Source organism: Etheostoma spectabile, chromosome 14, assembly GCF_008692095.1.
Source record: "Etheostoma spectabile isolate EspeVRDwgs_2016 chromosome 14, UIUC_Espe_1.0, whole genome shotgun sequence".
Lineage (NCBI taxonomy): Eukaryota > Metazoa > Chordata > Actinopteri > Perciformes > Percidae > Etheostoma > Etheostoma spectabile.
In genome coordinates this window covers 15,662,019-15,675,771 of record NC_045746.1, presented here as the reverse complement: position 1 = coordinate 15,675,771, position 13,753 = coordinate 15,662,019, and the positions used below count along the sequence as shown (strand labels likewise).

General features: G+C 39.5%; 1 protein-coding gene across 1 annotated transcript; it reads right to left on the bottom strand.

The window, feature by feature from the left end:
• Positions 1 to 250: 250 nt before the first annotated feature.
• Positions 251 to 5,078, bottom strand: tmem42b (transmembrane protein 42b). Its single transcript, XM_032535187.1, has 3 exons — positions 4,788 to 5,078; positions 3,987 to 4,133; positions 251 to 3,639 (listed from the first exon to the last, which is right to left on the bottom strand). The coding sequence occupies exons 1-3, from the start codon at positions 4,962 to 4,964 to the stop codon at positions 3,496 to 3,498; spliced, it is 468 nt and encodes a 155-aa protein (XP_032391078.1). The 5' UTR covers positions 4,965 to 5,078; the 3' UTR covers positions 251 to 3,495.
• Positions 5,079 to 13,753: the final 8,675 nt, after the last annotated feature.

Genomic DNA, 13,753 nt, shown 5'->3' with positions numbered 1-13,753 from the left:
AACTGTCTTGATTTTTGGATAAAAAGGTGAACATAATGTGAAATGTATCTGTGCAGCAGCCTTCAGATTAAAGAGATGACTTATCTGCACATACTTTACATTAAAGAGTACCAACAAACTAATGCCAAATCAGTCTTTTTTTCCATTGTTCTACCAAGCGATGGGTCAAAACTTTACTGATTCAAAAGAAGTGCTGACAAAGGTACTGTTTTTTTGCAGTGCAGCACATTAACTCTTCTTCACATTAATCTTGTCAGGTCAACATCATATTTGAGTGTTTTTTTTAATTTCTCGTACAACCACATCTACAGTTTATGTGCACACATATATAAGTACATCACACTCAGGGCCATGCAGCTGTCACAGAGCTACAAATTATGGGTAATGCAAAACTCTGACTCGTTATATTACAGTGAGACTGGATTCACAGGTAGATGGTTTACCCTCATATCATGCCGTTAACTGGAGGAAAGCCAGGCATCAAAAACCTTCAGATTCAAAAGCAAACATTACAGATATTAACGGTACGTTAAAGGAATAGTTTGATATTTTGGGAAATGCACATTATACAAAACACTTTCTTGCTGAAAGTTAGATAAGAAAATCAATACCACTCTTTTATAGTATATGAAGCTGCAACCAGAAGCCAGTTAGCTTAGCTTAGCATAAAGCCTGGAATTGGGGGAAACAGCTAGTCTGGCTCTATCTAAAGTTCACAAAATCTACCTAGCAACACCTCGAAAGATCACTAACTAACATGTTATATGTACTTATCACACAAGTATAAAAATGTCAAATTGTGGTTTATATGCCGGGCAATTATTTATGCCAGTAGCTGGTTGCTTGGTAACTGCCCCCAGCTAAGAAATAGTCTGGCACATAACCTCCAATAAAACCACAACTTAATGCATCTCTCATTACTGTCCAGTAAATATGAAGGTGGACTGGTTAGCTTCGTATAAAGACTGTAAACAGGGAAATGGCTACGAGCACCTCTAAAGCTCACTAATGAACATGTTTGATAACTTTAAAGCTCACAGTGGGGACAAGACTCCAGGAAGACGTAGTGCAGCACTTGACCACCTGTACTACCACAAATTGTTGTTTTTACATTGCTGTTTTCTGTACAGATTAAACAAAATATTTATAATGTCTTCGTTTGTGAGCTTTAAAGGTGCTTGTAGGCTAGCTGTTAGCAGTCTTTATGCTAAGCTACTAGCTGCAGCTATATATTTACCACAGATATGAGAGTGTTGTCAGTCTTCTGATCTAACTTTCCCAAAATGTTTGACTATTCTTTTAAGTAATGCAACACACCCAGGATCCAAATCGTGGAGGCACAAACAGCTGAATTGACCTTCGCGTGGCTGTGTGTGATCTCCACTGCTAAAGAATCTTGCGTGGTGAGTACAGCCCTGCTGCAAAACATCACTTAGTCGGCCTTTGACATGAGAGCTGTATAATCACATTGTCACTGCAGTCACATTAATAGGGATGCATGTAAGATACAAAACCTGCACAGCAGCGGCTGGAAAGACATCTGATATATAATTGTGCATTGCTGCTGTGGAATATTACAGACAGGTATTACAGCTACCATTATGCATTTATATTATGATATGTATCCAAACAGCAAATATGATCTTAAAATACTGTTCAATAAAGCAACCCATAATGTCATGTTCAGACAATCCCCTGTATCATACAGTATCTGATTTAAGATAACGGTAACGTTCCTCCAGAATGTATTGCCATTCTCTATGCTCAATTATTAATGCTCAAAGCTCCTTTGCTGTTACACTCATCACAGTGTTATGAGATTTAAAGGAAGTTAAATGTTATTGCACCCTCACTGAAAACTCCAGGAATGTAGAGGGAAGCTTTTAATGAAGGCAAGTGTCTACCCAGAGAGATGATGGGCAATGGACAGGATGTGAGATTGCAAATGCAGGGCGCATAATGCTTAACAGGCAATCAAGAGCCCATTTGATGTCTCTTTGGCTTGAGAGACAGTTTAGACACTTAAGTTACAAGTTGGTGAGTTAATAACATAAAGCAGCTTATAGGGACGACACTCTGATGTGTGGACTGATGTTCCAAGATGCTTTGGTGTGAGATATTTGAGGTCAAACCTCATTAAGAACATGCACACATCTGTCATGAAGTGGAAAAGCAGCTGCCTCTGAATCAAAACGTGTCATGCTCATATCTTGAGGTTGAAACTGTCAAGAAAGGCAAATGAAAAGTAGAAGAAAGACCCAAGTGTGAGCTTTTCTGCGCTACATTAATATTATTACTTGGGTAAATACAAGTTCACCTCAATAGCTAAGTGCTTCTTTCATAACTTCGCCATGAGCATGCATGAAACGTCAGTTTACAGTGAGTGTCAGAGTAACTTAAGGAAATGTGGGAATTAAGAAAGCTTTGGTGATCTGACGGCTGAGAAACATAATGCACACGCTGATTGATGGTGACATCAGGCACATAGCCAATTATGTTATTTGTCTCTTCTGTGTCTGTGTATGTCTCTTCCTTTAAAGGAATATTTTTTTGAGAAATGCACTTATTTCCTTTTCTTGTGTGTGAAGAAGTGAAGATTGATACCACTCATATTTGTACATTAAATGTGAAGCTACAGCCATGAGATGGTTTTGGTTAGCTTAGCATTAAAACTGGAAATGAGGGGAACAGCCGGCCCGGCTCTGTCCAAAAAAAACCTGTGGTTTTACTGGGCGTTAGAATTAAACCAACAAGATAAAACATGTTAATGAATGAGCTTTAAAGGTGCTGGTGTTAGCTTCCAACAGAGCCAGGTTAGCTGTTTCCTTCTTCTACTGGTTTTGCTAAGCTAAGCTAACCAGACACTGGCATCAGCTTCATACTATACAGACGTAAGAGTGGTGTTAATTTTTCTCAGGAAAACAAATAAGTGTATTTCCCAAAATGTCAAATTAATATCTTTACCTTTAGTCTCTTCCCTTTCCTCACACCTGTTCTCTTAGCTTATGGGTTGTTGTGCTGCTGTTGACTGAAAGATTCCCCAAAAGTAAAGCTAGTATACTTTTTGCTTCATTGTCAGCCTCTGTAGAAAGATGATGTTAGAGCATCTGGGAAGCTGGGCACAGGCATCCGTTAGCTTGTCTCCACTAGCCAGACTGTCGCTGTGCCTTGGCCAGACTGGCTGAAGGTCAACACCTCCTCTGATTTTTAGAACAGGTCCAAAAAAATGAGCATGCAGTGTTTCTCTGCCTACATGGCCACAAAACGCAATCCAAAGGATAACTAGGAACATTATAAATAAAGCATCTCCTTTTTAACGAGGAAAGATGCATTTTGAGAAGCATTTAGTTTATTACGAAACAATTTGTTTGATAAAAATTAGTAATTGAGGGACAACAGGTGAACTAATTCGTCACTATTCAGTTTCCTTTGGCTAGATTTTAAAATCTGAGGAGATGCTGAAACCAGGCTGAACTCTAGTGGAGACAAGACATATTATTCGTCCTTGGCGTCTGCGTCATGTTGCCCATCCTGCGGTGAAACCCTCTGCAGCACCAACAGACCTGAGAAGGTCAGGGAGATCCCAACCCACCACAACGTTATCTGGGCTTCACCAAAGATCAGCTGGCCCAGAAAAGCCTGCAAGCAAGAAAAGTCGCGGTTTCTTCTGAGTCCAAGTAAATCTGTATCTGTAATTTCAATTAAATTTAACGGCCAATAAAGATGCCTTGAGGGGATATGTCAAACAAGAAGTTGAACTTTGACAAGTAATTTCTGTAAAAGGCCTAAATCACTGCGATGAGTTTTTTCTTAATATAGTCCAACCTACTTCCATAAAAAAAGCAGCTTATATAAGAAAGGTCATTCTGAAATTAACTTACACTCCACTACAGTCTGATGTGAAGTAATATGCTTAGAGGACAAGCAGAACAAAGACAAGACAAGAAGTGTGTGTAGGAGGTGCTCTAAGGGAGACTGTTACTTACGGAAGATATGAAGTTGGAGGCGGTGGTGGTCACAGTGGTTTGGGTGGAGGAAGAGGAGTACCTGAGTGCTTTGGCAAGGAAGGTCCACATCACAGCATTGCAGGTGAAAAGCAGACCGCCACACAGCAGCCTCAGTGGGATGTGGAGCTGAAGTCACATCAAACACAGCGTAAAGAATAATATTATTATGAATTATTGTAATAACATTATTAACAACAGGAGCATTGTGAAGGCGTCATAGCTGCTGTTTTGTTAATTATGTTTGAAATCTCAGATGAAGTCTTTTGACGCAATAAAACCGGCTTTTATTTTGCATCTTATTTGCTATTTTAATTATCCTCCAGATTAAAAGTCACTGTTCCTACCTTGTGATAAATAAGCTTTACTCCAGACAGCTGGATGCACATGTTTCTGACATCACTGTGTGACGTATGCGGGGAGCGTGAAGGTCACACAAGAAACCCGAACCCCTTTTTCAGAAACCAGCCTCTTCTCCGCGCCATCAACACAACCACGCTGAGACACGTTGCTTACAAAAACACAGGACAAAACACACTCTACGAGCTGCAATGTCATTCAGCACGCGGACACGGCACGAGAGCGCAGCTGCTGCATGAGCTCCGCTGTGAGATGCTGCTGATGGTGCTGATGCTGAGGGAGTCAGGGAGGAGAGGCGAGCGGGGATAACCCCCAACTTCCTCCGTGAGAAACCACCCCGCTTGCAGGCATGCACGCTACATTATTCATAGCAATCCCCATTGTGTTAATATTTAACTTAAGCTGCGGCGATGCCTCGCTTACCCGGTCGCAGGCGGTAGTTTCGTCCGCTTGTCTGAATTTCCGCTGCTCTCCCCACGTCCGGAGTCCGGTTTCACAGACTCCCTTCAGGTAGTCGGCTCCGAGGGACAGTTTGGCCGACGACGACGCCACGGCCCCTAGGAAACCCGCCAGCAATGCATAGAAAACTCCCGGGAACATGTTGATGAAAAGCCGAGGCACATAATTTTCTAATCCATCTGTTACATTTCTGTTTCTGCTGCTGGTCCGGGTTCAGCTGCCTGGATGGTTCGTGTGTCACTGTGTGTGCCACGTTTTCCTGCACTGTCCACACATAACCGTCCGGTGGCAGTCACACAACACATGGTCAACCCGGAGGAGTGCTGTGATTGGACTAGAAAGCTCCTGTTGCATTCTGGGAACTGTAGTTCCATCATCCCAGAACCAATGATGACTTTGAAGCAGCAGTAAGGTGACTCCAAACATGCTGGAATCATAATACAAACAGTATGTTTTAGTCAGATAATATATATATATATATATATATATATATATATATATATATATATAAAGAGATTGAGTAGATCATTAATAGGCAGTTTATTGAAGTCCCGTATATCGTATATTCTTCTGTGATATTATTACTGGGTGGAATAGAGGACAATCAATGCTAATGTAATGTCCTTGTGTGGACGTAAAGCAGAGTAGGACTTCAGTTCATCCAGACATCTGTTTCCTTTAGCATACTGATGAGCTGCATATAAAGGCTGATTACATTAAAACACACTGCGTATAAGTGGGATGGATGGGTGAGAGAGAGAGAGAGAGAGAGAGAGAGAGAGTGTGTGTGTGTGTGTGTGTGTGTGTGTGTGTGTGTGTGTGTGTGTGTGTGTGTGTGTGTGTGTGTGTGTGTGTGTGTGTGTGGTAGCAGCAGCAGCCTAGATGCTCACACATGATCTTCATTTCTTCTCTTGGTGCCTGTCAGAGTGGTGGAACCGAACAAGATTAAATTATTCCCCTAATTAGGAATATAAAGTAGAGTCATTGTGTTGAATGCATAGGCCTGTAATGACTGCATTCAATTTAAATTAAAAAGCTTTATTGGCATGAATGTCAGAAACATAATATTGCCAAAGCGTAAAGGACATTAATCTGAGTGTTGTAATGAAGACACGAGTCATTGGAGACAGACATCCATCTCCTCATCAGAAATGGCAACGAAGTGTGATTTATGCTCTTACACACAGATTGATTGCCCAAACTGAAAACAAAATCCTATTTTACTAATATACACAGTATATATACTGTTTATAAATTCACAATTCAGCTTGATATAATGTACAACATATATATATATATATTATGGATATATATAAATGTATTCATAATTCAGCTTTTGTAAGCATTTAAATGTAAACATTTAACAGATACAGATAATTAGAAAAAAAAGGGTTAAAAGAAGCAGAAGCTAGGCTATAGGTAGGCTAGTCTGGATCAACAGAAGTACAGTTCACTGACATCATGCCAGATGGCCTTGGCCTTTTACTGTGTGTTGCCGGGAAACAACAACTAACTTTGAGCTAGCAAGCTACACGCTAAAAATGGTTTCAAAAAGAATTGAAAATATGGATTGTGGAACAAGGTAGTCTTGCTTGGTACTTTTGGGGAATGATAGTAAAGATTTATCTATCCTAGAATGTATCTGTGGTGTAGCCAGATCTTACTCCACAGCATTGCCACATTTATATAGGATAACAAAATAAGTAAGAAAGATGTCAGTTCATTAAAATCAATATGTCTCCAATGTAGCTTTAGCTAAGGCTAGCCAGAGTCAGACCAACCAGACCTGTTAGCTAATTTGCCTTTCACTGGCAATAACTAATATTTGCGGCCACTTGGGGAAAGTGTAAACAAGTTGTCAACACAGCACCCACATATCATCACCTTTAAGTTGTACTTGTTACTTGTTAGCAAACAGTTGCTCATTAACACATTCTTAACATACATCCGTGGTTTACACATCAAACAGTCGCAGCGCTACGTTAGCATTACTTTGGAGTTGTTTTTCCGGCCACCTGACACATGTTAGTTCAATATTAACTCTCTTTAAACTTAGCTTAGCTCTGTTCTTCATCTACTAGCTGTATGTTTAGTCGCAACTGTGTCTCTGTCTGTCATGTCTGTGTCGTTTGGTTCTGGTCAGGTAGGGTTTTGGAGCTTTTTAAGGGCTTTTTGCTGCCGAAAATGACACTATTAGAACGGTGCGAATGAACCAAAACAGTAGAATGGAAAGGGGATAGTCCACTGTAGGCTCACTACAAGTGACCCATTTTACATTATTATGGAAAATATTGATTGTAGCCAATGTAACTTTCCATTGGTATTTTTTCACAGCAGACATTTGGACTTGTCATAGTAGGAAAAGCACAGGTGTTGTGATGTGATTTTAATAATGACAAAATGTCTTCTGTGAAAAAGCTTTAACTGCCTACCTGTCTCTTTAAAAGTACAGTGATTAAGGTGGTTGGTTGTTAAGCGACAAGCCATGATGAGTAACTTTTTTTTTAGCTTCATCTTACACAGTACTGTTCACATGCCATTTTCACAGAAATAATACACTGTACATTGCCTTAATCAATTGATCAAATACTGTATTTTGACTTTTTAATGCAGAAAACCTAAATCTTCCATAGACAATTACCTGAAGGTGATCTCATCATTTTGTCAACCAGGCCAAGTGTAAACCCAAATAATCCTTCTAGCCAGTAGATGTCTCTGATGTGCTTCAGAGAAACACAGCCACACATCCACCACAACCTGCTGTGGATGTAAATGAATAACTGGTACACATTTATTTCTTCTGCTATGTAGTCGTTCGAGGCAACAATTAGTTTGAAATACAACCTGTTTTGCCTGCTTTAATGACTTGTTACCACAACTCCATATTACCTTTTTGTCTTGACATTTGTGAGCATAGAAATCCTAATTAGCCTGTAAAGAAGCCATTATTGCTGCTTGGAATACATCTGCATGTCAAGTTAAGTTATAGAGTGAGATTTGATTTTAACTATAGGGTGATCACAGTCATTAAGGGAAATTAGAGGCACAGAAACAAGGAAGGTAATACAACAAGGACATTATGCAGGGCCAGCTCATGTGGGTGTGTTGTCTGTGAAAAAGGATATGAGAGTGGCAAGCAATGACAGTGCAGAAGAAAAGGAGTAAGGTATCTGTCACAGTGTCCTCTACTCTCTCAACCTCCTGAAACAAGCTTCAGGGAAATGACTGTCCTCGGTCTGTTACAATTCGACACTGTCATCCTTCTGAAGTTTCTGCTCAGCAGGAAAAGTCTGAAATCAAGAAAAGCCATTAGGCTAGCTGTTATATCCTCACTTGTAGTTTCCAGCCTGAAGCTCCTCTGACAAACACAAGTGTCAAGTTAGACCGCAAATTGGTGGTCCCTCTGCTGAGCAATAATTGAGCCCACAGAGAGCTTTAGTGACATTTTTACCAAAGGTCTGTCACTGCCTTCCTGCGTCTTTTTCACTCTTGTGCTTTTGGTCCTGTAAGGTGATTTAATAAGGACGAAAATACCATCCTCAAAGTGCAGGGTTCATTAGCGTAACAACCTTAACTATGACCTTTGACTCAGCTGTCAATTGCTTGCAGACAAAAACAGATTTTGATGAATGAAAAGGAAAATACGACCATACAGTCTTTTTTTTAATCTTTTTCTTATATTGTTGCAATATAAGAAACAAATGGTTCCTTTCTGTTTTGCCTTTGGATGTATTTCCATAACCACACCTAAATGTTAGACTTCTTCATTTCATCTCGAGATGCAGTAAAACACAGTAACAATCCTTTTCGTTAACAAATTATTTTCTTGGCATGAAGCTGTTCAGGTTTGGGGTTTTGTGGAGAGTATGTACAAGCACACTGCTATCCAAATATTGTTCTTTTATTGTCCATTTCAAGGACATGAACAATAAAATAATACTTTGAGAACGTAGCAGTTGGAACCAAATTTAAACTATATTTAAATAATAATAATAAATATTATGTTGTGCCTTTGATTGATTAATTTTTCCTCTGCAGGAATTTTTAATTCATATACTGAATCTAGGTCAACTTTTAACTGAACTTTTTGAATTTGATTTTGTCTATATATTTGCCTCTGTTTGAAAGAGGTCACTAAGGGGAGAGCAGTGAGGACAACTCAGACGAAGCGCTCCCCTTGGCGTGGCACACCGCTCAAAATTGCTGCTGCGCTCAAAGTTTGAATTATTTCAACTTTGACCTTGTTGCCTCTGACCTTTCAAGGCAGCCCAAAGCCAGAGGGCAATGATGACATCTTGTTACATGTTTCATTGGATTAGGCTGGCACCTAAATCATTGCAGCTATCCCGATGCTCTACCCTGTTACACCCTGTTACACCCTGTTACACCCTGTTACACCCTTCTACGCTCTGCAGTGCCATGCAACACCCTGCTATGCTCTGCTGTGCCTTGCTACGTCCTGCTGTGTCATGCAACACCCTGCTATGCTCTGCTGTGCCCTGCTACGTTCTGTAACACCTTGCAGCTCCCTGCTATGCCTTGAACTACTATAACTACTATTTCTAGTTATAGTTCCATTATCTTTATTGTGACTATTATTACCATTGTTCATCACACCCCCAACCGGCACCGTCAGACACCGCCTACCAAGAGCCTCGGTCTGTCTGAGGTTCCTCTCTAAAAGGATTTTTTTCTCATCACATCGCAATTGTTGCACCAAATGGTTGCTCTTGGGGAAATTACTGGAATTGTTGGGTCTTTGTAAATTATAGAGTGTGTTCTAGACCTACTCTATCTGTAAAGTGTCCTGAGATAACGCTTGTTATGATGTAATACTATGATTAAAATTGAATTGAATTGAATTGAAGGTTCCTGAATATGAACATTCAGCCTACATATTCATCTCTAGATACACTAGAGCCCCGTTCTTTAGCTGCCTTGATAAATAAGCATGACTTCATTTTTGTAAAGAGGGATGAAGCAGAGAAGTCAAATATTCACTTACTGGCACACACACACATCATTGAACTATAAAATCTGGCCTGCTCTCAGTTTACAGTCACATGCACACACACACACACACACACACACACACACACACACACACACACACACACACACACACACACACACACACACAGTCTGCCGACCTTGCAGTGTTCAGGGTCATTGGCCACACTTTCAGTCCATTAAGTAGATATTGGCGAGGTTGCTGGTCTTTGTGAATAACGCAGGCTGTTGTGTAAACGTATGCAAGCTTTCGGCAAGTCAAGCATCAACACATGTAATTTATAATGTGACAGACTGAACTCCCTTTAGAAATAAAATAAACTGTTTGATAACAATTGTAAAATAACAGTACAGCAAAACCAAAGTAAGAGCTGACGGGAAGTTATTTCACTCATCAAATAAGCTTCTTTACAGTGGGCAAAGGTGAAGAGATATTTTATGGCGACATGTTGGCTGGCAGCAGAGTTGACAAGGAACAGATAAAATGTTCCCAAAACAAAGAGTTGAGATAATCTCTGTTCCCGCTCCACGTTCCCTGGAACAATTAGAACAGGGGAAATGTTCATCCGCTCCTGCTGTTCTTTGTGAAATGCAGAGTGAGCGGAACCATAGAAACAAATCAAGGTCGGTGGTGTATCTGTTTCTGTACATCATTTTTTGGGTTTTGGTTTGGACTCTCAGTCGGAGAGAAGGGTAGTGTGCAGATATCTGTCAGGGTGAAGGACAGACAAGCTCACATTGATAAGATTGCTGATGGAATATGCGCATCCTTTTTCAAAATTAACCCTGCTACCCAGTAGCAGCTTTTCAAATAACTTTTTAAAATGTGAGCTGACTAAGAAATCAGTTTTATTTCTAAAGTATTGTATCAAAGAGCAAAACTCCCCGTCCTTATTTACTACAGTCGTCTTTGAGATGCCAGGATCCATTGAAAGCTATGAAATATATTGTGGAAATCGAGGCATTAGAACTAAGAGAATGATAATGTGTGCTGATGAGGGACTTCTTCACACTACTTCATCTTTAAAGCTGAGTCCTGGGCTTTTTCTTTGTAGAGCCTTTGCAATCAATCAATCAATTATTTTCTAAAAATCTGTCAAACATCTAACTGTGCTGGGCGGCAGCACAATTTGATCAAGTTTTTGCTTGCTCAACGTTTGCTGCTGCAACACTCAGAAATATTCAAAATGAAACTACAAAAGTATGTGGACACTTGAACATTACACTCATATGTATTGAACATCTCAGTCAAAAACTGCCAATCTTTAAACATATTTCCTCCCATTCAGACACAAGAGAACCAGTAACGTTGCCACAGATGTTGGTCCAGTAAAGTTCTTCCAAACTAAACAACCAGTTTTTGAGAACCTTGCTATGTGCACCGGGGCATTGTCATGTTGAAACAGGAAAGGGCCTTCCCCAAATTGTTACAACAAAGTTGAAATCACAATGTTGTGTAAAATATAATTCTACATATGGACAACCAGCAGCCCACTAGCCTAGCTTAGCATAACGACTAGAAACAGGTGGAAACAGCTGGCTATCTCACCTCCATAGCTCCCTAATTAACTTGCTATATTTTCTCATGTTTGTTAATAAAGCTAAGCTAACCTCCTGATTGTAGCTTCATATTTACAGAATAGACATGAGAGGGGTCTTCTTATCTAACGCTCGCCAACATGCTTTAAGAAACAAAAGGGCCTAACACAAACTATGAAAAACAGCAACAGACAGGAACATTTCACCCAGTGTAAGCATAATATCACTTTAATGAAAAGTTGGAAAAAGCTGAAACATGTATCAGTGTGGGGGGTGTTAAGGGTATAATGTTAAAAAAACAAATTGAAGTAGCTATTCCACAAAGTGACATTTGTGTTTATAGCTTTACATTTATATCTCAAAATAGTCTTAAGTCACCATGTTAACAAAGACATGTTTTGCTATCATGCTACAAACAAGGCTGCTGTTCTTCGTTCCTAAAAAGCAGGCATTTTGGAGCTATTAGGTTGTAGTAAGTATCTCCTTCTAGGCTGTAATGGCTTTGGTGCCGGGAGCAGACTGGTAGTGGAAGATGATGAGGGCCTGCTTTGGCCAGTCACAGTTGCCATAAATCTGACTGGAGTGACGCAGGGCTGTAATGGAGGAGATTGGTGCGATGTCAGTGTATAGCCGGGCAAAAGAAACACATCAAATCCCAGCTCTGGGGAATGGATTCTTCCATGTTTTACAGTGCTGCGGTGCTTCATCAGCGGCCGGTGCTGCAGCTTGTTCTGTTTCAGCAGTGTGATGGTGACCGAGGCAGTGATGATGCAAGTTGTTTCAAAGTGCTCATGACATGGATGATGGTGATGAAGATGATTAGGTGGAACAGTGAGTGGAAGACGATTAAAAGGAAGAAATAATGATGATGAAGATGATGTTAAATGTGATGATGCTGCAGAGTTTGCAGAAAAATATATAGGGGCGAAGTCCTCACATCAGTCTTACGCAATAGCTTTTACATGTCTTTTTGAAAAAAATGAATGTGTTGCTGAGCTTTACTTTCCATATTGTCAGACAAATTGGCATACTACAGCATTTGCTATCAGAAATTCAATTCAATTCAATTTTATTTATAGTATCAATTCATAACAAGACTTATCTCAAGACACTATACAGATAGACCACACTCCAGAATTTACAAGGACCCAACAGTTCTAGTAGTCTCCTCCAGAGCAAGCAACAGTGAGTTTCAGTAGAGAAATGGTACCCATTGTGATTTTAACAGTGTTTATTGATTTCTTTGTAAGCACAGAAAAAACGACAGCTCCCATTAAAATATGAAAAACACAGAATGGGTACTCACATGATTGTAACTTGTTTTTTTCCATATCCAAAGGTGTGATTGGACAATCGCTGTTCAGCGGCAGGGTTTAGCGAAAAGCCAATGCCTTTTAATATTGAGAAATTGAGAAAGTACATAATAAAACCTTTCTTCTATAATTTATATATACTCTAAATTGACAGTTATTAAGAAAGACCTCGGAGTCAAACTGGCATGAGCTCACATAATAAAATGCATTTGACCCCAAATTGACTCTCAGCACAAGCTTTTAACAAACCTCTCTGACTCTCTGTTGCCCAGGGATTTTATTTTAAATTTGTTTTTTAAACTCTTGTATTGATCTGTGCTTTGTGGCTGCCACAGTTGATAAGCAGCGGGAATCTATCTGTGCTCTGTTAAGTGTCCTGTGGAGATTCATTGAGGCATGCCTTTCATTGCTCAGTGCAATCTCTGCCTTTTCTTAATGGCCTGCAGTGCTCCTCACTCAGGTCTTCGTTAAAGTGTCCTTTTTTATTTTTTGTTATCATGGTTGTGTGTGTGTGAGAATTGATTATATAATACTTTTATGAATGAAAAACAACTGTCATATGACTAATACATTTATAAATTTAAATGTATAACATTTCACAAACAAATGACAAAAAAATGTGTAAAAAATTTCCAGTTTAAGAATTTATTATCGATAAAAACGATTATCTGACCTTGCTGTCACAGTTGGGCAAATTGTTATTATGAAGTTAAATATTTTGTTTCTTAGCCCTTACTGGAACCATTCACTTTTGTTGCATGGGTTTTTTTGGGGGGTGTCTAGTATACCGTCCTTGTTTGCTTTTTGAAAAAGATGTGTGGATTTTTTGTTTAAATGGTTTCATTTTCCAATTTTTAGGTCAGTATTTTTTAACATTACCTATTAATTTTAATAAATGCTGATGGACCTTAAAAACCTGATGGGCATAATTTCGGAAACGCCAAACGCATTAGAATGCTAACATTTATCAAAACAAAGTACAGCGTAGACTGATGGGAATGGTGCCAATTTTTTGAGTATTGGAGAAATTAAAAGTTTGACCTGACGACGATGTTAGATGAAAAGTTA

What these genes read in the sequence shown, in the direction of transcription:
- tmem42b (XM_032535187.1), bottom strand. Translation starts at nt 4,964, where the DNA reads ATGTTCCCGGGAGTTTTCTATGCATTGCTGGCGGGTTTCCTAGGGGCC. An exon ending in AAACTACCGCCTGCGACCGG is followed by an intron (nt 4,134 to 4,787) that starts GTAAGCGAGGCA and finishes ATGTGACTTCAG; the next exon opens with CTCCACATCCCACTGAGGCT. An exon ending in CCTCCAACTTCATATCTTCC is followed by an intron (nt 3,640 to 3,986) that starts GTAAGTAACAGT and finishes TCTTGCTTGCAG; the next exon opens with GCTTTTCTGGGCCAGCTGAT.